Source organism: Sinocyclocheilus grahami, unplaced genomic scaffold (genome assembly GCF_001515645.1).
Source record: "Sinocyclocheilus grahami isolate Dianchi unplaced genomic scaffold, SAMN03320097.WGS_v1.1 scaffold25.1, whole genome shotgun sequence".
In the NCBI taxonomy this organism is placed as follows: Eukaryota; Metazoa; Chordata; class Actinopteri; order Cypriniformes; family Cyprinidae; genus Sinocyclocheilus; species Sinocyclocheilus grahami.
In genome coordinates, this window is record NW_015505204.1 from 3,706,329 (window position 1) to 3,734,112 (window position 27,784).

The 27,784-nt window shown below is 36.1% G+C and overlaps 3 protein-coding genes and 1 pseudogene across 5 annotated transcripts; all 4 read right to left on the reverse strand.

Moving 5' to 3' along the window:
- Positions 1–1,703: 1,703 nt before the first annotated feature.
- Positions 1,704–9,126, reverse strand: rbm46 (RNA binding motif protein 46). Of its 2 annotated transcripts, none has more exons than XM_016249344.1 (6): positions 9,010–9,126; positions 8,198–8,364; positions 5,763–6,100; positions 5,444–5,573; positions 3,851–4,657; positions 1,704–2,237 (listed from the first exon to the last, which is right to left on the reverse strand). In XM_016249344.1, the coding sequence occupies exons 2-6, from the start codon at positions 8,340–8,342 to the stop codon at positions 2,044–2,046; spliced, it is 1,614 nt and encodes a 537-aa protein (XP_016104830.1). In that variant the 5' UTR covers positions 8,343–8,364; positions 9,010–9,126; the 3' UTR covers positions 1,704–2,043. The 2 variants fall into 2 exon arrangements, with proteins under 2 accessions (XP_016104830.1, XP_016104821.1); XM_016249335.1 differs by having other exon boundaries at positions 8,898–9,126.
- A 16-nt stretch (positions 9,127–9,142) lies between these two features.
- lratb.2 (lecithin retinol acyltransferase b, tandem duplicate 2) lies at positions 9,143–11,648 on the reverse strand. The gene is made up of 2 exons (XM_016249371.1): positions 11,085–11,648; positions 9,143–9,608 (listed from the first exon to the last, which is right to left on the reverse strand). Exons 1-2 carry the CDS (start codon positions 11,589–11,591, stop codon positions 9,453–9,455), a joined length of 663 nt encoding a protein of 220 aa, XP_016104857.1. The 5' UTR covers positions 11,592–11,648; the 3' UTR covers positions 9,143–9,452.
- LOC107564312 (lecithin retinol acyltransferase-like) lies at positions 11,616–14,625 on the reverse strand. Of its 2 annotated transcripts, XM_016249358.1 has the most exons (3): positions 13,971–14,625; positions 12,549–12,748; positions 11,616–11,666 (listed from the first exon to the last, which is right to left on the reverse strand). In XM_016249358.1, exons 1-2 carry the CDS (start codon positions 14,496–14,498, stop codon positions 12,596–12,598), a joined length of 681 nt encoding a protein of 226 aa, XP_016104844.1. In that variant the 5' UTR covers positions 14,499–14,625; the 3' UTR covers positions 11,616–11,666; positions 12,549–12,595. The 2 variants fall into 2 exon arrangements, with proteins under 2 accessions (XP_016104844.1, XP_016104840.1); XM_016249354.1 differs by lacking the exon at positions 11,616–11,666 and having other exon boundaries at positions 12,378–12,748.
- Positions 14,626–14,751: 126 nt separating this feature from the next.
- LOC107565114 (uncharacterized) overlaps positions 14,752–27,784 on the reverse strand; it is a 33,623-nt pseudogene continuing 20,590 nt past the window's right edge.

The following is a 27,784-nucleotide window of genomic DNA, read 5'->3' on the forward strand; positions in this document are numbered from 1 at the left end:
CGCTTCCAGATCCCAACCACTCTCCTGTATAGTAAATGGATAGAAAAACACACAAACAGTACACTAATGGCTATACTTTGTGAAGAAACATTTCATTTGGTATCCTAAAAACAAACCTTCAACAGCTCCTATTTTTAGAGCATCCTGTGTTTCTCCATTTCATCCTCCATACTGGTTAACATCTCTCACTGCTATGAACATAAACTGCTTTCAATGCTACAAAAATCTCAACAAAAATCACTGGACTGGTCCTACTACGTATGCTTCGGCTCATTCTGTTAACAGCAAGGCTGAGGCCCAGCACAGCACAACAGACAGCAGTTCCATAACCAATTTAAGCTACTTCTTTAAAATCCCTGACTAAGGTGATCTAAAACTGGCGCATAGCAGAGGCTATCCAATTACTGAAAAACAATTAAGGAGTGGACAGCACAGAGTCAAGCCAAGAGCTTGACACAATTATACTAAATTGTTATACTACAATGTACACAACCTTTATAACTTATTTACACAGGTGGTCAGAATTGCTGGTATACCCTTGGTAAATATGATCAAAGAAGGCTGTGAAAATAAACCTGCATTATTAATCCTTTTGCTGTTATTTTGGCAAATGGAGGTTTTAAAAAGTATTAAATAAAAAGGGTACTGTTAATTGTGTCTAATGTGTATTAGAGGAAAAATGTGTATAAAATTTCCCCCATTTTAAATTCTTATTCTCCAATGAAAGGTTAGGTATTGTGATTTTTTTTAAATAAAAGATCAAAAGGATTAACAATGCAGATTTATTTTCAGTCTTCTTTGATCATACTTACCATGGGTACCAACAATTCTGACCACGTGTGCATATAATTTGCACATTTTAATTTGACCTTTTTTTCCCTAAGTCATTGGATATTACTTGAATGCAAAATATGCAAACATAGCCATATATTGATTTTGCCTGTATCCTTATGTCAGAAATTAATTTTGCATTCTCAAAACCTAATTGCCCTCGCAGATTAATAAAGATGTATATATTATTTTATACTGTTCGAATATTTACTTGGTTAAATTATCATAATTGAATAATATCTGTGTCATAAATAACTGTTAAATATACTTAAAATGTCTTGCATAAAAGTGCCTAAAAGTATAACACAATGAAATGATAAAAAAGGTTTAAAATGATAAAAGCCTAATAAAAACTTATCTTACATGGAGCATGTTGCATCATGAAGGCAGACATATTGAGATAATGATGAAGAGTTTTGCTTTTGCATGACACTGCATTCATGTTGCCATCTATCTCAAAATAAACAAATCAAAAGTGCTAACTTAATGTGATGATATGTTTGACTAAGTGGTTATGGTAACACTTTATTTAAAGATTTCCTTGTTACACATGTTAAATGTATTTACTATAATAATAACAATAAATTATGCATAAATACATGCAAGCAATCCTAAAACAAACCCTAATCCTAAACCTAACCATAAGTACATGAAGTTAATTAATATTACTTAAATGTATAACAATGACAAGGACACCTTAAAATAAAGTGTAACCGTGGTTATAATATCTGAGCATTGTTATAGCATTATCAAAATGTCCTTTTTAAATGCATAAAAAATAAACAATCAAAATGGAATTATGAGATTTAATCTGCAAGGGAAATGTAACACAAAGTTGAACGTGCAACATTACCTACCCACTATTGCATTATTAATTAAGAATATGTATCCGTTTTAATAACGTAACAGTTTATGTCTTTTGTTTCTATTCAAACACTGTGTATTTAACACAAGTAAATAACTTACTTCTTAAAAAGGGAAATAAACACCCAAACAGAATACACAAAATACTCAGGTAAAGAAACAACAACAACAGTGGCTTGAATGTTAAAGTATGTGAATGGAGAAAAAATCCTGCCACTGCTGCTAGTCATTCAACTGAAACAGCACTAAACAAAAAGTCAAACAAGTGAAACAATAAAAAACGATTCATATGAACATTTAAGAAACACATTGTAAGTAAAGAAAGTTCACAGATACTGAATGACTTCACTACATGAAGGATGACTGGTTGGGGATGAAGAGTCTTTGGGCAGAAGAGCAGGAGATGGACAGGGGAGGTGAGATGGAGGCCATGGGGTATACTGGGTAAGGCAGAGGCCTACATCCAAAGGACAGGAAACCAGAGCCAGAAGGTGCAGGAGGAGAAACATTCACAGGGGAGCCAGGGGAACTGATAGAGCAATCTGTTACATGGAAACACACACAAACACAAATAGGAAAAAAGAGCTAACAGTACAATCATACCCAAAGGTTTTTAGAGGAAGCCCCTTACACTCACAAAGGCTTCATTTATTCCTATTATTTTATACTGTAAAACAGTAATATTGTGAAATATTATTAGAATTTAAAATAACCGTTTTCTATTGTAAGATAAAAGTGTGATTCCTGTGATTTTTCAGCATCATTACTCCAGTCTTTAGTGTCACATGATCTGTCAAACATCTTTATAATATGCTGAATTGGTGCTCAGGAAACATTTGTTATTATTATCATCAAAGCTGACAACAGTTGTACTGCTTAATATTTTTATGGTAACTGTGACATTTTTCAGGACTCTGATTAATAGCATTTATTTAAAATAGAAATATTTTGTAACACTGAAAATGTCTTTATTGTCACTTTTGATCAACTTTATTGTTGAATAAAAATATTTCTGTCATGACAACTCTCTGAGATTAGCATAAGGGAATGTTTAAGTATTAGGTCTTGGTGAAATAGGCCTGCTACAACTTGTCACTGCCAATACATCTGTTTTTATTTAGTCATCTAACATTAACAAAATTAAAACTTTAAAAGCACTAATAATTTAATAACACTGTTAAATCCAAATCTTAAAGAGAGCGTTCACCCAAAAATGAAAATTCTGACATTAATTACTCACCCTCATGCCGTTCCAATCCTGTAAGACTTTTGTTCATCTTCAGAACACAAATTCGATATTTTTGATGAAATCCGAAAGCTTTCTGACCCTCCATAAAGAGCAATGTAACTGAAATGTTTCCAGGCCCAGAAACGTAGCAAGAGCATCGTAAAAATAGTTTATGTGACATCAGTGGTTCAACCGTAATACTTTTTTGTGCACAAAGAAATCAAAATAACGACTTTATTCAACCATTCTTCTCTTCCACATCACTGTCCTCTGCCATTATTGAGAGAATCATGACGCATGCGCATGCTGCTGCTGACGCACTGCACCTTGTTTACGAGCAGAAGAATGCACACACGTTTTTTTATTTTCTTTGCGCACAAAAAGTATTCTCGTAGCTTCGTAAAATTACGGTTGAACCACTGATGTCACATGGACTATTTTAACGTTGTTCTAACTAAGTTTCTGTGTCTGGGAACATTTCAGTTACATTGCTATCTATGGAGAGTCAGAAAGCTCTAGGATTTCAAATTATATCCTAATTTGTGTTCCGAAGATGAACAAAGGTCTTACAGGTTTGGAACGACATGAGGGTGAGTAATTAATGACAGAATTTTCATTTTTGGGTGAACTATCCCTTCAAAATATCTTTGCTTTGTACTGTACTTTATAATGTTGTGGTGCTACATTCACTGCATTTCAAGTAAGTTTTGATTTATTTAGACAAAACAGAACTGTAACATTTTATAATCGGTCATTTATCTGTTATAAGCCATAACATGAAAGTAATTTCTGTTATACTGTATGCATCTGACATAATTTTAATATCAGTGCACTCCTAATTTCAAGTTGTATGTAACCCAGTATTCCTATAAATGCTTTACAGAAATGAAAACTACAGAAATCAGAGAGCAACTGAGATAAACTAACCCAGGTTCCAGAGTGCATTCTGAGCAGCAAGCTCCTTGGCGTCCTCCAGTATGGTGCAGGCTTTATCAGGCATGAAGCTGCTCCTGGTGCTGTTGATGACCACTTTGTAGATGAGCAGCATTTTTCCCTCTTGTCCAGCTAGGGAGTAGAGATGATACTCTGGCAAAGACCAGTCATTCTTGTGGCAGTAGTAATCAAGCAATGACACAGCTGAGCTCAACTGGCTGGGCTTCAGGGTGTTCAGGCTGACCGGGACCAAAGTGGATCCGGGTTGGAACGGATACACACAACGATCTAAGTCTACTGCATATGGGCTGCCCAAATGAGGCGAGAGGTTAACGGGGCGCGCATTTAGACCATCACTTATTGCTCCAGTTCCCAAGCCGATGGTCACATCCTCTCTGCTCTGGAACCAGAAGTTGGAATCACCGTAATTTCCAGCAGGTACCACTCCACCATAGCTACTCCGCGACCCAGATCTTTTGTTCCCATCTTTGCTGACAGGCTTGGCAAGAGTCACCTCAATGGGCGAACCATCAACAACTTTCCCATTCATGGACTCAAGAGCATTTAGGGCATCCTCACGGTTATAGAAGTGGATGAAGGCATAATCCGTCAGCTTCTTAACACGTTCCACAGAGCCAGGCTTCAGGCGTGAGAACTCAGAGCGAAGTGTCTCCTCCGTGGTGCTCAGCATGAGATTACGAACATAGAGGACTCGCACTCGCTGCATGGTTTCCTCATCTAATTCCTTTTCTGGTTCGGCCCAGTCAACCTGAATGGTGTGACCCCACAGTTGAAATGTTCCTGAAACATTAAGTGGACATTGACACACAGCAAGTTGCATATTTGTGAAAAGTTCTAACAAGTGTAATGTTTACATGTCATTGTCAGGCCCTCATAGATTTTCCCTTAAAAATAAGTATAAATAGTGCTGCTTGTTTGCTTTCTAGGGAATTCGGTAAATGTGTTTTCTGTTCAGAAGAAAGAGGGGTAAAATTATTGTACGCTAAGTTGAAAAAACCCAGAAAACACCAGGTCTACAATGGAAATGGGTAGCATGTCCAGAGATGAAATTGTCAATGGATTTCCCAGCAAAGATAACTTGTTTTACTTCTATAATCTAGTGTATCTTGAATCGGCTAAGATATGTTTAATAAGAAAATAAAGGATGGGCACGGACTATCTGTGTTTATTTAGGCTGACCATTTATTTAATCCAAAATTTTAATATTACTATAATTTAAAATATAGTTCTTTTTTAATGTTATAAATTAAATTTATTCCTGTGACGCAAAAGCTGAAATTTCAGCATCTATTACTCTAGTCTTCAGTGTCACATGATCCTTCTGAAATAATTCTAATATATGTCTATCTAATATATATTGATTTAGTGCTCAAAGAGCATTTCTTATCATCATCAATGTTTAAAACAGTTGTGCTGATTGATATTTTTGTGGAAATTATTATCCTTTTTTCAGTATGCTTTGATAAATACCCCCTTAAAATATGAGCAATGGAAATAGTGATGCATGGCATATCAAGAAACACAAATAAATATTTTTAAATATGTATTTCTATCGTGCTTTTGCACCTGGTATGAGTTTCCTGCGAGCCATGGCAGCTGCTTTGTGGGATTCATACTCAACAAAGGCAAAGCCACGATTCTTCATCCTGTCCACTGCACTGGGATACACAATCACATCCACGACCCCTTCAGTCACCTGTATTTAAAATTGCAATAGAAAAACAACTAGACATTAGTTCATAACCGAGTGTTTTATTATGGTTTCTGTAATGTATTAAAAAAAAATCTTGCTAATTTTTTGTTCACATTTTTTGTCACACTATGTCTTTCATATTGTTTTAGTTCTGTGTAGTTTCTAATGTGTGCAGTTGTGTCATATACTGACCTTCATCATCTCTTCTTGGATCTCCTCCTTTTTCTTGTCTTTCGGGATGGAGCCGATAAAAAGGCGACAGTTGTCTAGACTCACACATACCCCTATGAACTTCCCTGGGCGGATTTCGTAGTTGTCCAGGAGCTGGATAGCTCGTTGGGCTCCCTCTCGGGTGGTGTACATAACGAAGGCATAGCCACGGTTCTCCCCGCTAAACTCCATCATCAGACGGAACTCGTAGATGCGACCGGCCCGCTCAAATACAGGTACCAGCTCGTCTTCATACATGTCTCTTGGGATTTTACCCACAAACACCTCACAGCCTCTTGGAGGAGGAGGGCCCTCCCAACCTAAGAAAATAATTTAGTTAAGTATTATGAACAGCACTATCTTGCTATGTAAAAAATAAGGTTTGTACTATATTTAGCATGCTTGTACAAATTTGTATTACAGTAATGTTTTACAGCTTTACAAACTTTCAATACTTATAAATCCTATACTTATGAATTAATCTAACAGTAAAGTCAACATGAAATGGCATTTGCAGGTCATTTTACTACCATAATGTAATTGTATTATGCAAGAAAAGGGGCTGACGTTTGATTCTATCTATTCTATCTTAAATTGATTGGATTGTGAAAAGGGGGTATGACGAAAAAGCTCATTGTGAGTTTGTAGACAACTGTGAACATTTTTGAATTCAGAGATATTAGAAAGGCTAATTTATCTACAAAGTACCCTAAAATAATGCCTAAATAGCTATTTGGCTACTGGTTGCAGGCTAAGTTTACCAAAAAATGAAAATTCTGTCATCATTTACTCTCATGTCTCAACCTGTCTGAGTAAATGATGACATATTTTTTATTTATTTTGGGGTTAATTATCCACTTAACATTATTTTCCGTGCCCATGTCTGCCAAAATGAAATACCTTTTGAAAGGCAAGAGTTTATTACATATACATACATATGTGTGAGTACTGTGTACATTATGCTACTTTTATAGACATTTATCTTTGTGTGTGTGTGTGTACCAGGGGCGTAGATTACGTGGGGGACGTGTCCCCCCCACTTTTAATATCACGTAAATTCGTCCCCCGCACTTTTTCGGGCAAGTGTGTTCGCATAGAGGTTTTCAAGAGCTGGTGTGAATAAATATAGATTTTTTCAAAAAGACAGGTTAGTCTGTGCATGATCTGATGTTTTATTCGGACCCAGAATAATGCGAGATGAACATCACGGAGCGCTAAACACTCCGTGCACTGTATGTTTCATTCATACTCGAAGCCGAAGGGGGCTCTCGCGCAGAAAGTCCTGTGAAGAAATTCCTAATATGGACAAAAGCATCCAGCTATGGCTGTATGAAAACAGTTCTTTTCAGAAAAACAGAAACGTTTGGAAACATGAAGACATTAAACATACGATTGCGACAATATGGTTTATTTGTGTTTGTCAAGTCATCTCCAGGTAATAAATAAAGTATATGAACAATGCAGTGCTAACTGACATAGCATTTATTACAGTATTGAAGCTATTCTGCCTTATTATGTGATAAAAAAGTGTTTGTATTATATAAACAAATCATTATTATTGGTTATTGTCCAGCAGTTATCTGATTTCTAAGTCAATTAAAAGCTAGAAATGAGAGACAAATTAAAGTTGCCTATACACTACCAGTCAAAAGTTTTTAAACAGTAAGATTTTTCATGTTTTTTTAAAGAAGTCTCTTCTGTTCACCAAGCCTGCATTTATTTGATCCAAAGTACAGCAAAACAGTAACATTTTGAAATAATTTTACTAGGCTATTTCAAATAACTGTTTTCCATTTGAATATATTTAAAAATGTAATTTATAGTGATTTCAAAGCTAAATTTTTAGCATCATTACTCCAGTCACACTATCCTTCAGAAATCATTCTGGTATTCTGATTTGCTGCTCAAAAAACATTAATAATAATAATAATAATAATTAAAAAAGGTTTCTTGAGCAGCAAATCAGCATATTATAATGATTTCTGAAGGATGTGAGACTGGAGTAATGATGCTGAAAATTCAACTTTGACCACAGCAATCATTTAAAAATATATTCAAATAGAAAGAAGTTATTTTAAATAGTACAAATATTTCACAACATTACTGTTTTTGCTGTACTTTGGATCAAATAAATGCAGGCTCGGTGAGCAGAAGAGACTTCTTTATAAAACATTACAAATCTTACTGTTCAAAAACTGTTGACTGGTCGGTTATATAGATTACAGAAATGTTATACTGTAATGTTTTTATATATGTATATATATATATATATATATATATATATAACATTTCTGTCCCCCACACTCCTGAAATGATGGTTACGCCCCTGGTGTGTACGTTATTTTTCTACACATTTATACAATTTACTTCACATTTGAACAATGTGATGAAATGTACAGTAAGATTTCCTAGTTTACCTGGAGGTGGACCACCAAACTTTCTCTGTCCGTTTTCCTGAACCATGCTGTAGCCTGTCCTGTCCATCAGGGCCAGAAGAGCAGCTTCTTTAGAGCTGTCCATCTTGCTATTATCAGACGGCTGACTGGTGCTGCCTTCGTCCATAACCACTTCAGAAAACACAGTGCTACCAAAGAAAGCCTTTGTGTCAGGTTTCTCTTAAATGTATCACACTCGAGGCCTTTCATTTATATGATAACGTTACTTAAAATAACGTAAGTGCAGCTCAGCTAGCAAACACAATTAACTAGCATCATAACTATCGAGCTGTCAAGTAACAAAATATACGGTCTTATACGAATTTAATGTATACATATATATATCTATAAAAATAACAATACCTTATTAAATTAATCACTATTTTATATTTTTTTTAAAACTTCGATAATCGTGACATAAATCTAAGTCAAGAATTTGAATTAAAAACGTTCGCCATATTCGACGACAACAGAACAGCCAAACCATTTAAAACAGCGGGAACCTGTAAAGTCGACCCAAACAAGTGTTTTTAGTCGAATATATTTTATATACCAAGCTGCGTGAGACTAATATTATAATTTAAGTTATGTGTGAGACACTTCTCTCAACTCTCGTGGAAAAAAAATGACATTGGAACTAATCTCCAAACTGATATGAATGAATTTAAACAGCATCTCTTACCTTTTGGTCACTCAATAAATGAATTAAGAAATGTAAAATATGGAGATAACTTTGTGTGACACTCGATAACCGACGGTTCGATGTTTTTGACTAACTGTTAAACACTATTTACCTGACAGTCGAGTTTCAAGCAATGATCTGCCAGAGCGTTTCCGCCGAAGGGCTTCATTTGATCTGCACTTTATTTTTGGTCATCAAAATTCTGAGAAAAATCTGGGATTTTTTTCCTTCACTTTTTTTACAAAATGGAATTCTTTAAAGAACCTTCGAGTATTGTATAAATATACATGCACAGTACATGATAATCGTTATCTTCCACATATACATTTATATTATTTATTTTGCTTCACAACAAACAGTAAGAAAATAAATTGTCTGATGTACATGTCAGTACTGGAAAGATCACATTCTTATATGCGTTTAATCCAATTATTATTATTTTATTTTTTTTGACAATGGCCCAATAGGTGCCCCAGGGTAATAAACCACTATTTTGAACTAATTGATAAACAATGGTAAAAAATAAAAATAATAGAAATCTATAAAATAGCCATTTCAGGATGCCATCCAAAGAGTAAAGGGGGTTATAAGAGTGGGTAAAATTCCAAAGATGGACACAGACCCCATATAAAACATGATGAACAAGCATAACAGAAAGCTTAAAAGAGAACTTGTTTTGCTGCACACAATCTTGCGCACGACTTTGCAGAACTGTTGAGGAGAAAACAAGAAAGAAATACAAAAGTTAAGAATTTTGCATTTGAATTCCGAAGAATCATTCTAAAAAAATTATTAATATAAAAATGAGAAAGGTCAGTTGGGGAGCTTAAGTCTCTCTTAACACTAGGTGACAGTAAAGTTTCTTTAGTGCTGCATTGGTGGAATTTTCCCAAATGTGTAAATGCACAATTTTTCAAAAGTGTACCACAGATTTGATGATTTCCATGGTTAATTTTCATTTAATGGAAAACAGATCATTTGGACACTCTAACAAAACAAAAACAAAATAGTTGTCCTTTGATGGGCCTGCATTTTAGATTTTTGTGGCAAAATCATGTTTCCACCACAGCTGGAGCGTGGTTAGTTTTATCACGCTGTTGGAATATCGTCGTCTTTCTTTGGACTGAAAATAAGAAAGCAAGATGTGTGTGTGTGTGTGTGTGTGTGTGTTTGTTGAAAGAGTTTCAAAGAGATTACAGCCTGTTCCCTGGAATCTGCAGATTAACATTCTTGCTCAAAACCAACTGGAGCAACTGAATACAAATATAAATGAATAAAACACCACAAAGGTCAATGATCAGATCATTTAAACACGTTTGATATCCTGTTCTCTTCCGCATGATGGTAATTATACAGTGACTTTTCCTATATTTATTTCTAAACATTAAATGAACCAATAAACATTGTTTAATTAGCATATATTAATTTAAATACCAGCTCATAGATGTTTTTCTTTAATCTGTTTGCGAACTGAGCCTTTTGTGGTTTAAACAGCCTTAATACATGTCACTTACAGACCTGCGACCTCAGTCTATACTAATATATAAACAGATATATTTTATTTATCCAGACTAATTTATTCCAGTTCACTTTTACTGTACTTCAACCCTGCACAGTCATTCACCAGCCTTACATAAAAGTGGTTTATTTCTCAATAGCAGTACGTTTCTTAACCTGATTTTTGCATGTAATCCCATTTGAAATGGAATTAGTGCTATTGCCTCACATCCTTAACCTAGTTCACCAACAATAGCTGGTCAGCATTACAATGCTAATTAATATATTTTCGTCCTAATGCCAAGATAAATAGTCAATGCAATGGCTGAAAAAGTATCCTCGGTCAGGTCACACATTAACTGATTGAAAGCAGCAAAGAACTATAGACTCCTTAGTTCCCTAACTCCTTTAGGCTACTCTGATTACGCAAGTTCATGTTGACATGGACAAATACATCTACAAATGCATTCTTAGCTGTTTATGTCTAACAAAAGCAACCTAAGAAACTATAATTTAGCACCTAATGTTAAAGTTGTTGATAATATTGAAAGATATTCACAAGTAGGCCTACCAAAGAGCTTCAGATGAATTATTTCAGGGAAATAATTCTGATAACCTCTATTTATTTCTGCATGGTTTGTTAGCAGATTTAGACTGATTTTGCTCCCTTTCTCTGCTGAAAAATCTCACCTGGTAGGTCTGAAAGCTCATGCTGGTGCCATATCTGCAGTACATGACGTAATGCTCGCAGTTGTACCACAGCAGACTGTAAACCACGGAGCCCAAGAGCTTCTCGGCTCTCCGAGCCACCTCCTCCCCCTCGAACGGAGACCGACTGCACACCTTGTCCATGTGGTTGACCAGAATTTCTGCTCCATACGCAAAGTCCTCCAAGGAGTCCACCCGGACACTTGCTTTTTTTGCTATCACACCCAAAATCAGCCGGTTGTTAGTCACCATTTTCTCAATGGCCTTCTCGTCGGTGGTCAAGACCGGCAGGATATCAGGAATGAGGTGAGCCACGCGGTTGTTCCCCAGATAGATTCCGAAATGCGTGAAGAGAGTTCGAGGGACCTCTAGAAGATCTCCTCTTTTGTACGTGGAGGTGTCATACTGGACCACTTTCTTCTTCTTTTCTTCAAAGTCTGTGACCACAGCGATGTAAAAGAAGTTGTAGAGGAACTGTAGAGGAAACATCCTGGAGATGCGGTGAGCTTCTAGATGGTCTGACACCTGCAGATTTTATCCCACTTGAGGCAGACTGGGGAGGAGCTTGAGGATTACAAACCCAGAGCTATTTTCAGAAAAAACTCCATCATAAGTACATCACATGCCTAATGAAACAAACAATTCATAGTTACTCAATGACTTTCTCACCCTTTGTGGATTAAATTACTCAACGTTTTCTATTTAGGTAACAAAGAAAGGCAATGCTCATTGTATAATGAACAAATGTTGCAGCAATGACCATATATAATTCCTTAAAATTAATTATAGAACTGTTAAAAATTCTCATTGGTCAGATAAAATCAACTCTTACGCCTGAGCAGACAAACATTAATTAACAATTTTAAAGTTAAACTGTACATTTTTAATAATTGAAACAACTGATGTATATTGTTTTTGGTAAACAACTGACAACATAAACACAAATATAGATGTATTTTTTTTATTAATTATATTAAAAAGTCTCATTTATGTTCATACTGTATACACTTTTTTTTTAAAAAGGGTTCCAAACAGAGGTTTCACAACGGTGCCATAGAAATACCATTTTGGGTTCCCCGAAGAACATCAAGAAACTTTTTTTCTTATAGTCTGAAGAACATTTTAATAATATAAAGAACTTTTTTCCACTTCTTTATAAAAAGAGGTTCCATTGGTTTTTCATGGAAACTTGTGAAATAAAAAAAAGAAGAAATAATTCTATTTTAGCCTGCTTATATAGTTAAGCTTATATACAGTGCTATAATTAGGCAAAAGCATATAAAACGCCATTTTGAATTTACATTTACTTGCTAAAACTGTACAGTATGTTTTCAAAAAAGGGTGTCATCAAATTTTACAACAAAGTAAAATGTTAATAGGCTATGAAGGTAAAAACAATGAAAAAGATTAAGTTAGCAATTCTATAATAAAGCCAAAAATACAAACTTTTGATAGGTTAAATAGTTCATAAGCGTTTAGACTTGAAGTGTCTGTTATCCAGCCATCCACAAGATGAAAGGAATGATAAAGGTTGGAAGTGCGGTGGACGGCGCCATTCCAAGAAAAAACATGGAAAGCATTCCGATGAAAGTGGTCAGAAGAACACTCCTCTGGTCCCGGATTACTGATTTGAAACTTTCACAGAACTGTTAAGGGAAAGAGATGGAATAGATGAGATTCAGAGCGCTAAAACAAACATAAAACAATCTGTCGTTCGCATCTGAGACGGTGCTGAAAAACTATGTTTTTCTGGCCGCGTATCTCTCCAAACCCACTTGCCACTGAAAGAAGCCGTTGTTCCTTTTTGCGCTAAAATGATCCAGATTTTCCGAAAAGCTCTCGGTCAGCCAACTGACGTGAAAAAATACGTTGTCTCTGGAGATGGGAGCAAGAAATTAAAGAGAGGTGGAAAGGGGAACACCCAGCACTAAACGCCAATCTGGCACTTCAATAGAGCATCTGAGGGAGTAACGTTAGGCTACTAACTTTAAGTAGCCCTTTATATCTATTTGTACAAATAATAGCTGAAAACATTAAAAGTATTTATTATTATTTTTTAATTAAGGTCATTTAGGCATTCGTTTGTACGTTTTGTTTGTAAAGTAAACAAGTAGCCATGTGATAATAAATGTGTGTATACTATTAAAAACGTTCGTATGCCAAAGTTAATCTCAGGGTGACGAAAACAAAATACAGGAAGCCATTTTGTTGTCATGTGACAAGAAACCCTTAGAGAAGACTCCCTTAGATCCTCACGACTGCCTAAATTATACAATTTTAATTAAAAAAATATATTTAAAAAAAGCGATTTTTTTTAAACATTTACAAAAAGGCATGTTTTGTTAGTTCATTTAGTTCAAATGGAGGATAATAGGAAACCTAAAAAAAAATCGTAATATTTGTAATAAATAAAATACAATTACATAAATAAATATAATATAAAATAAAATAAGACAATAACAATATTTTCGACATTTTAGTCATTTAAAAAAAAAAAAAGTAAAATACACTTCAAAGAACACATTTTTATTTGTCACCAACTCGTTTTTAACATCATATAACGTTACTGATTTGTTTAAGTTAAATGCCTAGCTTATCATCTACATAAATTAATGTAGGCTACATATTAATCCGTTTAAGCCTTAAATTACGTTGCTGCTGAAACTAATGAGTTTTTATTAAAACTTTTTATCATCGTCCCTGTGCAAACTTCATCTGTATTTCTATCCATCTATTTTTAAACGAATCTTTCTAGTGTATATCTGTGCGTAACATCCAAAGCAGAAATTCAATAAATTGGTATCATTTAATCATTAACTTCCAATCTAATATCTGGAGATCGCGCGGATGGAAGCCGACCGCGTTTACCTGCTCGGTCTGCAGACTGACCGCGGTCCCGTAGCGGCAGTACGTGACAAAATGTTCGCAGTTATTCCACAGAAGACTATACGGAATATGACCGATAAGTTTCTCAGCTCTTCTGGCGACCTCCTCAGCGGCCAGCGGCTGTCTTCTCAGGGCAGTATCCATCGTGTTGAGCAATACAGGAGATCCGTAGGCAAAATCCTCCACCGTGTCCACCCGTACCAACGCGTACTTGTAGATCACACCGAGGAGCAATCGCTTGTTCGTCACAGCTTTCTGGATTTGAGACTTGTTGCTCCTCAGAACCGGCAGTATGTCAGGCATAAGGTGCGCGACTTTGTTGTCACCGAGATAAATGCCAAAATGAGTGAACAAAGTGCGAGGAACCTCCAGCAGATCCCCGCGCTGGAAATAAGTGCTGTCCTCGCGGCGCTTTGAGCATCTTTCTTGTTTAGGTGAAGCTGGGCTGAAAAGGTTCAAATGTGCGAGAAGAAAGGTTTTCTCCAAAAGCAAAGCAAGAGAATCTAGCATTTTGCGGTGCTGCTCAGGATTCACTTCCCCGCTTCTTTTTATTCTAAGGAGCAGCGGGCCGTCATGACGTCACGGCGCTAGCGCAAAGACTATTGGCCGCTGCTGATGCGCTGCTGAAGAGCTGCTGAGGAACTGCTGAAGAGCTACTGAAGAGCCGCTGATGAGCTGCTGAAGAGCTGCTGAGGAACTGCTGAAGAGCTGCTGAAGAGCCGCTGATGAGCTGCTGAAGAGCTGCTGAGGAACTGCTGAAGAGCTACTGAAGAGCCGCTGATGAGCTGCTGAAGAGCTGCTGAGGAACTGCTGATGAGCTACTGAAGAGCCGCTGATGAGCTGCTGAAGAGCTGCTGAGGAACCGCTGAAGAGCCACTGAAGAGCCGCTGATGAGCCGCTGAAGAGCTGCTGAGGAACTGCTGAAGAGCCGCTGATGCGCTGCTGAAGAGCTGCTGAAGAACTGCTGATGAGCTGCTGAAGAGCCGCTGATGAGCTGCTGAGGAACTGCTGAAGAGCCGCTGAAGAGCCGCTGATGAGCCGCTGATGAGCCGCTGAAGAACTGCTGATGAGCTGCTGAAGAGCCGCTGATGAGCCGCCTTGACTTCTGCTGAGGAACTGCTGATGAGCTACTGAAGAGCCGCTGATGAGCTGCTGAAGAGCTGCTGAGGAACCGCTGAAGAGCCACTGAAGAGCCGCTGATGAGCCGCTGAAGAGCTGCTGAGGAACTGCTGAGGAGCCGCTGAAGAGCCGCTGATGCGCTGCTGAAGAGCTGCTGAAGAACTGCTGATGAGCCGCTGATGAGCTGCTGAGGAACTGCTGAAGAGCCGCTGATGAGCCGCTGAAGAACTGCTGATGAGCTACTGAAGAGCTGCTGAAGAGCCGCTGATGCGCTGCTGAAGAGCCGCTGATGAGCTGCTGAAGAGCCGCTGATGCGCTGCACAAATGTAATCGACAGAAAATGTAAACAGGGAACAAAAAGAGCATTATAATGGTACAGTAAAAGTGTAAGTTACCTAATCATACACGGTAAAACGTAACCTATCATTTGGACACATACAAATGTTGTCTTAACTAAGTGTTTAGTTTTTTGTATTGATTAAATTTAGGAGTGGATGCTTATTATGAAAAAAGGTAGGAAAAATAAGCTAAGGCTCTAGTCTACACCTTTTCCAACTGATATGTAAAAATATGTATTTAGTATAGTATTTATTTTTGTATAAATAAAATATATTTGTATATTATTTTAGAAATATTTTACTTTTATTTTAGAATGTATGCATGTACGAGGACCCAAATAAATCTATGAAATTGTAGCAAATAATCCACTGAAGGCGAGGGTAGTGAAGAACCCAATTAAAGAGTGATCCAAACAATAATCCGAGACTAGACTTGACATGAACAGACTAGACTTGACATGAACAGACTTGACATGAACAGACTAGACTTGACTTGACTTGACATGGACAGACTTGACTTGGCATGAACAGACTTGACTTGGCATGGACAGACTTGACTTGACATGGACAGACTTGACTTGGCATGAACAGACTTGACTTGGCATGGACAGGACTCACCAACAGCAGAGTTACAACATCAATACACAAACAGAGACAATGGCAACATGATGGCTACTTATATCAGACAATGAGGGTCACATGACAAGAACAAACCAATGGGAAACAAGACACATGAACCAAAGAACAAATCAGAACATAACACACAGACAAGGGAATCACATGACAGAACATGATCACATGTGGGGCAAGGAACACATGACAAACCAGGAAATTAAACTAAGATCATGAATACAAAGCAAAAGACATGAACACCAACACAACCCAAAACAAACCCTGACAGAAATAAATAAAAATACTTAGCATTCATTTTCATTTTAATAAGCCATGTAACATGCCATCCTGTAATGCTTATACTGTTTTGATTTTTACACAAAAGCTCTGGTAAATATATCAGTGATAAAAAAAAATAGTAGATGAAAAATACACTCCAAAACATTCTCGCAATTTGTGTATGTATTGTGTGCAGGCACGTGCGCACATAGACATCAAAGGGGGCTTGAGCACCTGCCCTTTTTCTGGGGAGGTTTTTTTATTTTATTTTTTATAAATTAATATATGTATGTATGTGTGCGCACAGCTGTCCCTGACAAACAAATAAAGAATTAAAATATAAGGTCGTGTCCGGAAATGTTGCGACTCTGTCTAGTCCCGCGTCTCTGCAGCACAGCAGTGTAGCACACATTGATCAGCTGCACATCTAGGGCAAGTTCAAGCTCAAACCGGTGTGCACCGTTTTGCTAAGGTTTCCGGTTTGAACGACATGTTTCCTGGAAACGGTGTGCAACGGGGTTTGAGATGCGTTTTCTCTTGTTCGGTGGGTGTGTCAAACATGTCAGCCCAATCAGCAGCAACATGTATGTAAACTACGCGGTATTAAAGAGACAGCTCGCACAATGTAATTAACATCCAAATAAATTCACAAGAGCAAGTATATTGTTTGCACATGTTTATTTACATTAAAGGCGAAATAACTGAAATAATAAGGGCACAAGTATAGATCTGGAACTTCTTTAAGTCTGTCTAAATATCATTTAGTAATTGCAATGTCTTCTGGTCCATATCCTTTCCTTAGGAAGGTGTGCTAAATACTGAGTAATGTAACAAAAATACTATACATATTTATATATTTTGCTATTTTATTATGGAGTGACACTTTCATAAACTTTTCTATACCCCTCTGATTATATAATGGTAAATATTACAATAACATAGCACAACAACAGCGATCAGCAATAATGATAAGCCTAATACTCACAATAAAAATAATAAGGTCATATAGATCATAACACAGTCTCGGAGGTAAGAAGTGGATTATCCTTCACCTGAAATGTTTGTCTTTTCATCCTGAAATACGAGGCAAATGTTGGATCACAATAATTAGGAACCACAGTTTCCACAAATCCCTTCATTTGATTGGGATGTTCTCTTTTATTCTGGAGGGCAAGGGCAGTGACTGTAACATCGAGCGTATTTTGCAGTATTAAACACGTATTTATACCGATTTCATCAGGCTCCGAAAATTCTTCAAAAAGAACACAAAGAATGGCCTTCTCAGCTGCCATAGTTGCAACTCTTGCTCAACGCATCAACGCATGTGTTCAACGCATCACCGTTTCCGTTTAAAAAACGTTTTGCACAGTTTTTGTCAGGGCTGAACGCAGCCCTGGTCACAGACATGCAGAGAGCCGCAGAAGTGAAGCCCTCCCTCCCTTTCCAGTTGTGTTTGTCTTGGTGTGGAGGTGAGTGGTGATGAACAACATACTAAGCTACATGTGCCTCGAATTTACAGCTAATTATCCTATCCATGACTCATGAGAGCTACCAAATTAGCTAAGGCAATAGGAAGTCAAGTAGGTTAGACCAGTGCACGTTCTTTCACTGCATGTTTATTAAAATGCATTTAGAATGATCACAAAATTCAAGATATGGGGCAGAAATGTATATATTTATATCATTTCATATAGTTAACCAGTATCACCCGAAGACTGACGTTTTTTCCTCCAAAAAGCGGCATGATTACAAATGTGATATTGATTTTATACAGCAGTTCAATAAACAAGAATGTAATATTAAGACATTTACGTTTTAGACACAATATTGACAGTTTTTTAATTATTTCGCCAACAAATATAATTTAAATTTGCGCCTCTGAGCAACATGGCACTGTTTTGTTCCTGAATGAATCAACTTTAAATGATTCGGTTCAGTCGCAATGACTCACTTATGAACAGTGACTTGCTGCCGCCTACTGGCAGTTTTAATTTCATATTTAAAGTATCTTTTCATTTTTTTAAAATAATTTCAAATATCAGTATTTAACGTTTTATGTTTAAAATATCAAAACAATATTAATGCATCTAAATGCCCTTTCTAATGCAGCTTCTGTGTTTCCTCTGCATTGCAAAAATTAATTTTGCCAATACTGATTTTGGACTGGTAACAGCCCAAATGACTTATTATTCTGATTGACTGATTCAGTTTAAGAATTTGCCTGAAAAGATGATGCACACTTTTAGAAAAAAAGGCTTTATAAAGGTAAAAATGCCCATAAAAGGTAAAAATCAATTTAAACTTATTGGAAAAGATTACATAGTCCTTAAAATATCAGCACAATAACATACTCAGCAAAATATAATCTAATTATCGTTATCGATAAAATCCCAGACAATATTGAAACGTTAACAATATTGCACATTCCTAATATATTTAACATTTTGTTTAGGATTTTTTTTTTTTATAAATATGAGAAGTGCCCTTTTTTCCACTTGAGCCCCTGCCCCTCAAAATGTCTTTTGACATCCATGTCCATGATTGTGTGAGTAAAAACTGAAAATTTACAGAAACAATTTTCACTCAGAAATTGCTAGTAAATTATACAAATAATTACAAATTGGAAAAAGTATCAATGAATTTAACATGAAATTTCGAAGTAGAAAGACTGAAATAGTATTATTTAAAACCTACTCCAACAAAATAATTAATAATATAATAATAATACAAACAATATTTTTATTTAGAACCTTTTTTTAAATATAAATATTTGTGTAATTTGACTATTGATTTATCTTTTAATAATATATTTCTGAACTCATACTCATACAGATGTTCTTCAAATCTATTTATTTTATTCATAGGGCTATTGCTGGAAAACGAACAAATAAACTAGTTAAAGCGAAGGTCTCAGAGCCCCAGGGGTGTCTGGACTTTCTCTGATGTAGGTACATGCAGAGTAGATGAATGTGGAAAAAGTGAGAGCAGAAAGTTTGGCTAACGGTGGTTTGAAGTTGAAAGCTGGTTCGTGCCATGTGGCAATAATTAAAGTCCTCAATACGTTCACCCAGACCGCACCAAACAAGAGCTCCTTTTACCAACAGACCAGTTTGCAGGACGTGCAGACACAGCACATGTCAGCACTTTATTAAAAGTCCCCAGAAATGCAGCCATCACATTCCCAAAACACAAATGGGTTGAATTCACCACGAGTTCAGCAGCACTAATGAATACCAATAGCACTAATGGTCTTAACTAAGAGTGTGTCAATGGAATGAAAACAACTGATTGTCTTGTAAATAGTCCAGCTCCATACAATCCTTAATGCAAAGTTTATAAAAACCCAGACTGAGCTTTAGAGGACTTTAAGTGGTAAAGTGCTAACTAGCAAAATGATGCAAAACAGTCTTAACTCAGAGATAAAGGAAAGGATTAAAGCTGCCCCAAAAAGCCGCCCTCCCCCTGAGGTTCAGTTTAGTTGGAGAGCGATGATGGACAGGAGGAGAAATCAGTGTCACAGTGGTAACAAAGGTGTCCCAGTGAGGGCAAAAGCTGAATGTTGAGTGATTAGTGATTATTCGGTTCTCTCTCGAGGCTGTTGCTTGTTTGAACAGCAGTGGAGCGCTGAAAGATAGCGGGTGATAAATGACAAGCCATTTATCTTCCTTCCCTGTTTTGTCCCCCAGCATCCCAGCGTCTGTATGTGACAGCTGAATGCGCTTGTGAAAAATGTGCGAGTTTTGAGAGAGAGTGATTTCGGTTTATGTGAGCGTGCATGAGTTTGTTGTGAATGACACTCTGTTGCATTGAGATGAAGCCAAGAAGCTCTGCATGCGCACAATGAGGAACTGCTGGATCTGTCTGTCGGCCGTTGACAAATGAACTCTTCACACGTCTCGCCTTCCACTTGCCATTGATCACTCTGCGCCACTGAGGTCATGCTGTTAGCGCATGCTAATGCAGGTCAAAACATCACAGTTTGAACGATTTCCCATAAAACCTGATAAAAGAATGTGTTAACGTCGCGGTGAATAAAAATGCATGAGGTAGTTGAGTTTGGAACATTTTCGACCATCATTCAAAACATTACTTCACTGATCATCAAGTACTTTTGTTCCCAGCAGCATTAAAGCGAATTCTTCTTCTTTCTTAGAATACACACATGTATCCTCAACAGTAAACTGAAACACAGTCATCAGAGGAGGAAAAACCTTTTGCTCTCTGGCTTCCTGTGTCGATAGGGGTCAGAGGTAATGAGAGGACGCTGTGCCTCTGGACTTCAAGGGTTTATTGTTTTGCCGTCGCCTGTTAGACGTGACCAACTCAACACAACTAGTAAAGGATGTCGTTCTCTAATGTCCTCACTACATATCAAAGTGCTTGCATGTTCAACAACAACCCACCAAAACTGACATTCAGCTTCAATTAGCTCTTTATTTTGTTTTCTCTGATAAAATACTATTTTTTAATGCCCATTCATTCTACTAATCTTTCATACGAGTATTAATTACATACAATGTAAAAAGTGATACAAGGCACTGTTATATGTTACAAAAGTTCACATTTTGATTCATTGCAATAGCTTGAACAGTTTGGGAACTGTTAGTAGACGCAAACTAAAATGGAAGACGCTATTTACATCATGCAAAGTTCATAATAGAATCCATCTGGGCATTTTCAAACATTACTGACATTATCCATTCATAGCACTTTTTAACACACAGTCAATAACACGTTTTTAGTAATAATAGTAAAAACATGAAGTAACATGTTGTGAGGGATTTATATAACTTTCAAAGGTAAATTTCAAAGGTCTTTTTCTAAATGGTGATTATAATGCTATCATTCAAATGTTTGAGGTTGGTAAAATTTTTAAATGTTTTGTAAGAAGTCTCTTTTGCTCACTTCTGCATTTATTTCATTAAAAATACAGAGAAAAACACTTAATATTTTGAAATATTATTACAATTTAAAATATCTTGTTTCTATTTTAATGTTTTAAAATGTAATTTATTCGTGTGATGGCAAAGCTGAATTTTCTTCAGAAATCATCCTAATATTCTGATTTGATGTTCAAGAAACATTTTTTTTTATTATCAATGTCGTAATCTACTGTGTTGTTTCTGTGGAAAAAAATATTTCTGTGGAAACTTGTTTTTTTGTTGAATGATGAATAGAAAGTTTATTTAAAGAGAAATATTTTTTAACATTATAAACTTCTTTACTCGTTTCTTACCTTTGACCAGTTTAATGCATCCTTACTGAATAAAAGTATTAATTTCTTACTGACCACAAACTTTGCACCTTAGCATACAATGTGAAGAAATAATTGAATTTTTGGAACCATTTCTTTAAGGTAGTAAATAGCTAGATACCTAAGTAATCTCATACCAAGTGTGAATGGTTTTCATCCTTTAAGTTACTTTTTCCCCTTGAGATTTTTTTATTGTTTTTTTAACCTTTAAAAAGACCCACAACAGTTGAAGTCTCTGTGTCTGCGTCCATTTTGCGAGTTTGTATGAATGAATGTATGTATTACCTGAGGGTCGCTGTGCAGTGACGCCACCCCTCCCCCTCCAAGTGAGTTTGGAAGAATGAAATTCAGACCATAAATGCCGGGCAGTTCGTACCTGGAAGCCACCGCAAACATGTGAAAAACATTATTTTAATTGAAATCACCTCCCGGTTTTCACACATCTGTGCATTAGCTCACACCACACTCTTGCGCAGACAGGCACCTAGACATGTCAGTCCTCAGCATGAGGTGGTCCTCATTAGCGGCACCAAAGGAATTCTCCCTAACCCATAAAACAAGAGGTTTGCATGCATGGACTCCCTCTCTCCCTCAAACACACACGCAGGCCTTTAAAAAGCCGCGTAGGCTACAGATGTGGAGTAGCTCAATATAAAAGTGTTACAATGTTTATTTTGTGTGACATTAACTTCCTTACAGCTTCAGACTTTAACTAGCAATGATTTTCTTAAAAGTAAGCTACAAGGCATTGTGTTTTATGATATTTTATTTTTAAGATTGGACATCTTTGCTTTTTTCCATTAAACCATTATCATCTTTCACCATTGTCTACTAGTAATTTTTTTTATTTCTTCTTACCGTATGACGGAGGGTAAATCAGTCTGATCCTTTCTGATCAAATGTTGGAAATACTGCTCCACAACTTCAGCGGTTAAACACTTTTTCAGGTAGGGGAAATACAGTGGATGTCTTGCAATAACCCCTAAAAACATAAGTTACACACATAGATTTAAAGATATAGATCAACAGACTGATAGATTGAGAAATGTGGGACATCTACCATTAATATTTGATTCACACCATCATGCTGAATAATAGACAGAACGACAGATACAACGACAGACAGACGGACAGACAGACAGACAGACAGATTTGACCTACTGTAAATATTTTGACCGTTAATTAAAAAAAACACAGACTCCCTGTCTACTGTGGACAACACATAACCACCCGTCACATCTAAGATGAAGTTAAGACTATAGGGCAGGTTGCCACATCACAAGAGAGTGTTGCCTTTTGGGCTGCAGACAGTGGGCTGTGATTTGTGGTTTGTGGTCAGAGAACATGGTCTGACCCAGTTTTTTCCAGCATTTATTGCCAGAATGGCTTTTCTGGTATGACACTGACATGCAGTAAGCAAACTGTTTCATCCTTGAAATATTATTCACTGCGTGTGAAAGCACACGGGGAGACACTTACCGATGTTTGAGGAGTCCCCTTTGTCTCCACTGCGCATGTATGCTAACTCGTCCAGTCTGAAGGTATGCGGGCCGGAGGGCAGATCTGAGAGAGACAATTTTGTTCTCAGCGTAATTAAATTCAGCAGTTGGCAGGTAGAACTAACAGCGAGCATCTGAACCTATTCAAAGACAGTTTTGCTCTCAGTCAATTTACAGACTGCTTGATCTAACTGATCATTTAAATTGAAATAAGCAAATAAAAATAAGCATTTTCACTATCGTTCAAAGGTTTAGGGTTTGTAAGATTTTTTTTTAATATATAGAAATGTATGTTTTTATTCTGCAAGGATGCATTAAAATGATCAAAAAATGACAGTGAAGACATTTATAATTAACAAAATTAACTTTTATTTAAAATAAATGCTGTTCTTCTGAACTCTCTATGCAACAAAGAATTCTGAAAAAAACATGGTATCATGGTTTCAACAAAAATATTAAGCAGCACAACAGTTGGCTGCTGGAAATTTTATTTTGGCATCACAGGAATAAATTAAAATTTTAAATAAATATATTAAAATAGAAAAAAGTTATTTTAAATTGGAATGATATTTTGCAACACTGCTGTTTTACTGTATTTTTGATCAAATAAATGCAGTCTTGGTGAACATAAGACCTCTTTCAAAAACATTAAAAAGTCTTACTGACCCAAAAGTTTTGAACAGTGGTGTATGTTTTACTAAAGAAAATGAAAGTGGCTACCACGATTCTTTTGTGTTTTAGGAGTTACCAGGGTGTTTTGTTTCTTAGGGTGTGTTGAAGGTTGCTTATTGTCTCACCTAATCTAATCAATAATCTGTCAGTCTAATTTTTATCTGGTTATCATTAGCTACATCGCATATAATCAGTTTTTCTGTCTCAGAAAAAGCCCTTGGGCTGCGGAAACATTAGAAGCCTCTCTTACAATCAGCCCTCTGTGATGCTCTAATGACCGTGGCTCCAGGTTCTTCTCTCTGTTTGTGTCTGTGCAGATTTGAGAGGGAAGGAAAGCGAAACGGAGTGAAAAGAAAAAATGCAGAGACTATGTTGCTTTGTATTGTGTTCATTTGTATTTAAGACCTCCTGTGTTCCCGTGCATGGCCCTTGAGTATTTGTGAATGAATGCGAGTGTGTGTGTAACAGTCCGCGCCTGCGTGCGTTCAAACACTAGATCCGATGAAAGGATGTCCCTGATTATTTAAAGGGTTTAGCTGCTTGTTTAGTGCAACTGAGAAGTGGCAGATAGATAAAAAAAAGACTTGAGCAAACACTGCCAGTATACTACAAAGGTTGTGCCTTTCAGAGAACCTAAAGCAAAGGACTCTGGGAAAACAAGCAGCCTTGGATTCCAGTGCAAGGGATCTTATAACCCCCCCCCCATCACATTGGCCCTTAAAACAAGGCTTAAGCCCAGTTCTTTCAGCTGAGTTTGTTGCTCAAACATTCCATCCACCTCCACCTTGAAGTAGGTCATATCAAACACTGAATGATTGTCTCCATGTGGAAAAAATTGTTTTGATACACAAAAGTGTCTGTCATTCATAAAATCACATTACATGCTGATCTGGGAAAAATTTAGGAGGAAGAAATAGTGCTGGAAAGTGTTCAAAGCATGAAATATGATCTCTGAGAAAAAGAGAATAACTCATATTTGAAAGGAATGAAATGCAATATTATCCTCATCATATTCTGACTTACTATAGAATTAAGAAATCACACTTTATTTCAAGGTTCAATTCTCGCCATTATCAAACCATTAATTACGACTTTTGCATCAATAAACTCCTAATTAATAGTTAGTAAGGTAGTTGTCAAATTTAGGCATTGGGTAGAATTAGGGATGTAGAATATGGTCATGCAGAATATGTGCTTTATAAGTGCTAATAAACTGCCAAAATGTTAATAATAGGCATGCTAATAAGCAACTCAATAGTGAGAATTGGTCCCTGTACTAAAGTGTTACCGAAATTTAGTAGGATTCATTGGTTACAATGTAAATTAATGCATTTACAAAGCAACTTTTTGATTTTGTCATTAAATTAAACATTTTGAAGTGGAGTGTGATTGTGGAGCTTGACAGTCAGGGCTGCCACCGTTTTTCATTGTGCTAAGACAGCCTCCTTTTTGTTATCATACAAGTTTTCAACTTAAATGTGACCACTACACTACACTACTGTTTAATGTTTTTGAAACAAGTTCCTTATGCTTACCAAAGCTGCATTTATATGATCCAAAATATAGTAAAAACACCAATATTCTGAAATATTACAATTTAAAATAACTGTTTTTAAACGTAATTTATTCCTGTAACGGCAAAAGCAACATTTTCAGCCGTGTCACATGCTCTAATATGCTGATTTTATTATTGTTAATACTGAAAACAGTTTTTGCCACTTTATATTTCTGTGGAAATCATGATGCATTTTTCAGGATTCTCTGATGAATAGGAAGTTAAATAACAGAAGCATTTATGTGAAATGGAAATCTTTTGTAACATTATAAATATCTTTACTGTCACTTTTGATCAATTTAATGCATCTTTGCTGAATAAAACCATTAATTTCTTACCCTACTAAGTTTTCTAATTACGTATTCCATTAATACTTTTTGTACATTCTGTAGTTCACATACAATGGTCAGGGTACCTGTGGGTGTTGGGCTGTTTTCCTCTGAGTGGAGGGAGGTGTCGTGTCCTTCAGCTAATGAAGGCTCTAATGCTGCCTCTCTGTGGGTCTCCACAAGCTCCCCATTCACATGAATGTGCACCTGAAATCACCAATTAAGGCTCATTCATTCATTCAACGATCCATGTGAATACTTTAATTGATCCATTTCCATATTCTGTCCAATTCACTTAGAATGACCAGTTAAGTTAATGAACTTTTAGATTGTGTTGTATACAGTGATGGACTTTGATAAAGCGTGAATTCAGTATAATCAGGCCACTTTTTTCCATTCATCTCAATAAGAAACGTGAGCCAGTTTATGTGATTTCACCATGTACCATGACACTGTATTATTACCATATTCATAAAACATGGTATTATCATAGTAAAAATAATAATAGCAATATCTCCAGATCTGCTTTGGGGTGCAGGAAAAAGAAAGGTTTCAGCACTGGTGATCTAGAAAGAGAAAATATATATTAAATAATAGACATGGGCCAAAGATGAGATGTCCGCATCAAATTAAATTTACAAGTGATTTTATGTACATAGAAAGCATATTAAAAGCAAGTAAAGTGTCTACTTTAATGTTTAAAATAAAAAAATAAAAAAATCTAAATATGGGTGAAATAATGCACACCATCATTCAGTGTAAAATATATATTTATGTAAAAACGAAACAACATACTTATTCTGATCTGTACTTATTAAAATGTATAATAGAAAAAGTAATTATACTAAATGTTATTATATTTTAAATGATTAAAAACTTGCTGATGATAAATAGGTAAAACCTAGTAGTGGCAAAGATCTGTAAAGATTGAAAATTACAATTAATTTGATTTTGTGGGCTGCACTATGATGCTTAAATACAGACTTTTAACGTCATCATCAATGATTCATGTTCTAAATATGCCTGCCATGGTTTTATGGTATATAAACTACTGTTACACTAGAAGTCATGGTTAAAATTTATGATAGTCATTATTTTTTCCTCAGAAAAAAATTTAAATAAACCGGACACATTCTAATGTACGAAGAAAAAAAATAAAGCTTTTATTGTTTTGATGCTTGAAAACACATTTTCGCTTTTGACCGACATGCATCATTTGGTGGTACACTTTTATGTGAAGTTCTAAACAGTTTTTGTACTTAAAGGGGTCCGATTATGCTCTTTTACAATGTCTTGAATTTGTTTTGGGGGTGTACTAGATGCTCTCATGCTTGGTGGATGCATTATTTTTTACATAATTTACATTATTACAATACTTTTCTCCCCAGTCTGGCACAAATGGCTTGATTAGTTCCGGGTTTGATGAACGCCCGCCTTCCGAAAAACGAAATATGATGTGATTGGTTAGCTATCCCAGTGCGTTGTGATTGGCGAACAGCTTAGATGGTGTTTCAGTACTAGGGATGGGCGATGCCACTTATTTTGTTTTCGATACGATACCGATATTTCTCAAGGCAGTATCGTCGATATCGATACCGATACTTCTGAACTAAACTTTTAAATTATGAAATTTATTAAATTACTAAGAGTAAAATGGGTAATGATAACCACTTAACTTTGTTTAAAACACATTTTAACATTCAATACACCTTAATTGTAACTTATTAGGTTATCTTTTTGTTTACACATGGTTCAAATATGTTTTTTGTTTACACATGATTCGAATCTACAAATACTACAGTTGAACAACGGTCACTTTAGTAAAACCATGGTTAATTTTCATAAGGGACTGCCAGTGACAGGCTGTTGCATGCATAAAATGCAACCTTTTTTGACAGTGTATGATTTATATTAACATTACCGAATAGAACATGATCAATATTATCTTTCAACGTTCAATTTCAATAAATTTAATTGCACAAACTACGTAGGCTAATTTCAATTTGTTTATTGTGAAATAACTCAAACATATATGTTTTTATTCTTCTTTCCTCTGATAAGCATTGTTCAGGGCTGCCGTTCCCAAAAGCTTTAATGCTTTCTTATGATACTTTTGGGAAACGCAGCCCTGTTTGAATG

Coding starts and splice junctions, on each gene's coding strand:
- lratb.2 (XM_016249371.1), bottom strand. CDS start 11,591: ATGTTTCCTCTACAGTTCCTCTACAACTTCTTTTACATCGCTGTGGTC. Junction 9,609..11,084: donor TGAGCTTTCAGACCTACCAG/GTGAGATTTTTC, acceptor TCTCCTCAACAG/TTCTGCAAAGTCGTGCGCAA.
- LOC107564312 (XM_016249358.1), bottom strand. CDS start 14,498: ATGCTAGATTCTCTTGCTTTGCTTTTGGAGAAAACCTTTCTTCTCGCA. Junction 12,749..13,970: donor TCAGTCTGCAGACCGAGCAG/GTAAACGCGGTC, acceptor TTCCCTTAACAG/TTCTGTGAAAGTTTCAAATC.
- rbm46 (XM_016249344.1), bottom strand. CDS start 8,342: ATGGACGAAGGCAGCACCAGTCAGCCGTCTGATAATAGCAAGATGGAC. Junction 5,574..5,762: donor TCCAAGAAGAGATGATGAAG/GTCAGTATATGA, acceptor TTTTAAATACAG/GTGACTGAAGGGGTCGTGGA. Junction 2,238..3,850: donor GAATGCACTCTGGAACCTGG/GTTAGTTTATCT, acceptor TCCATGTAACAG/ATTGCTCTATCAGTTCCCCT.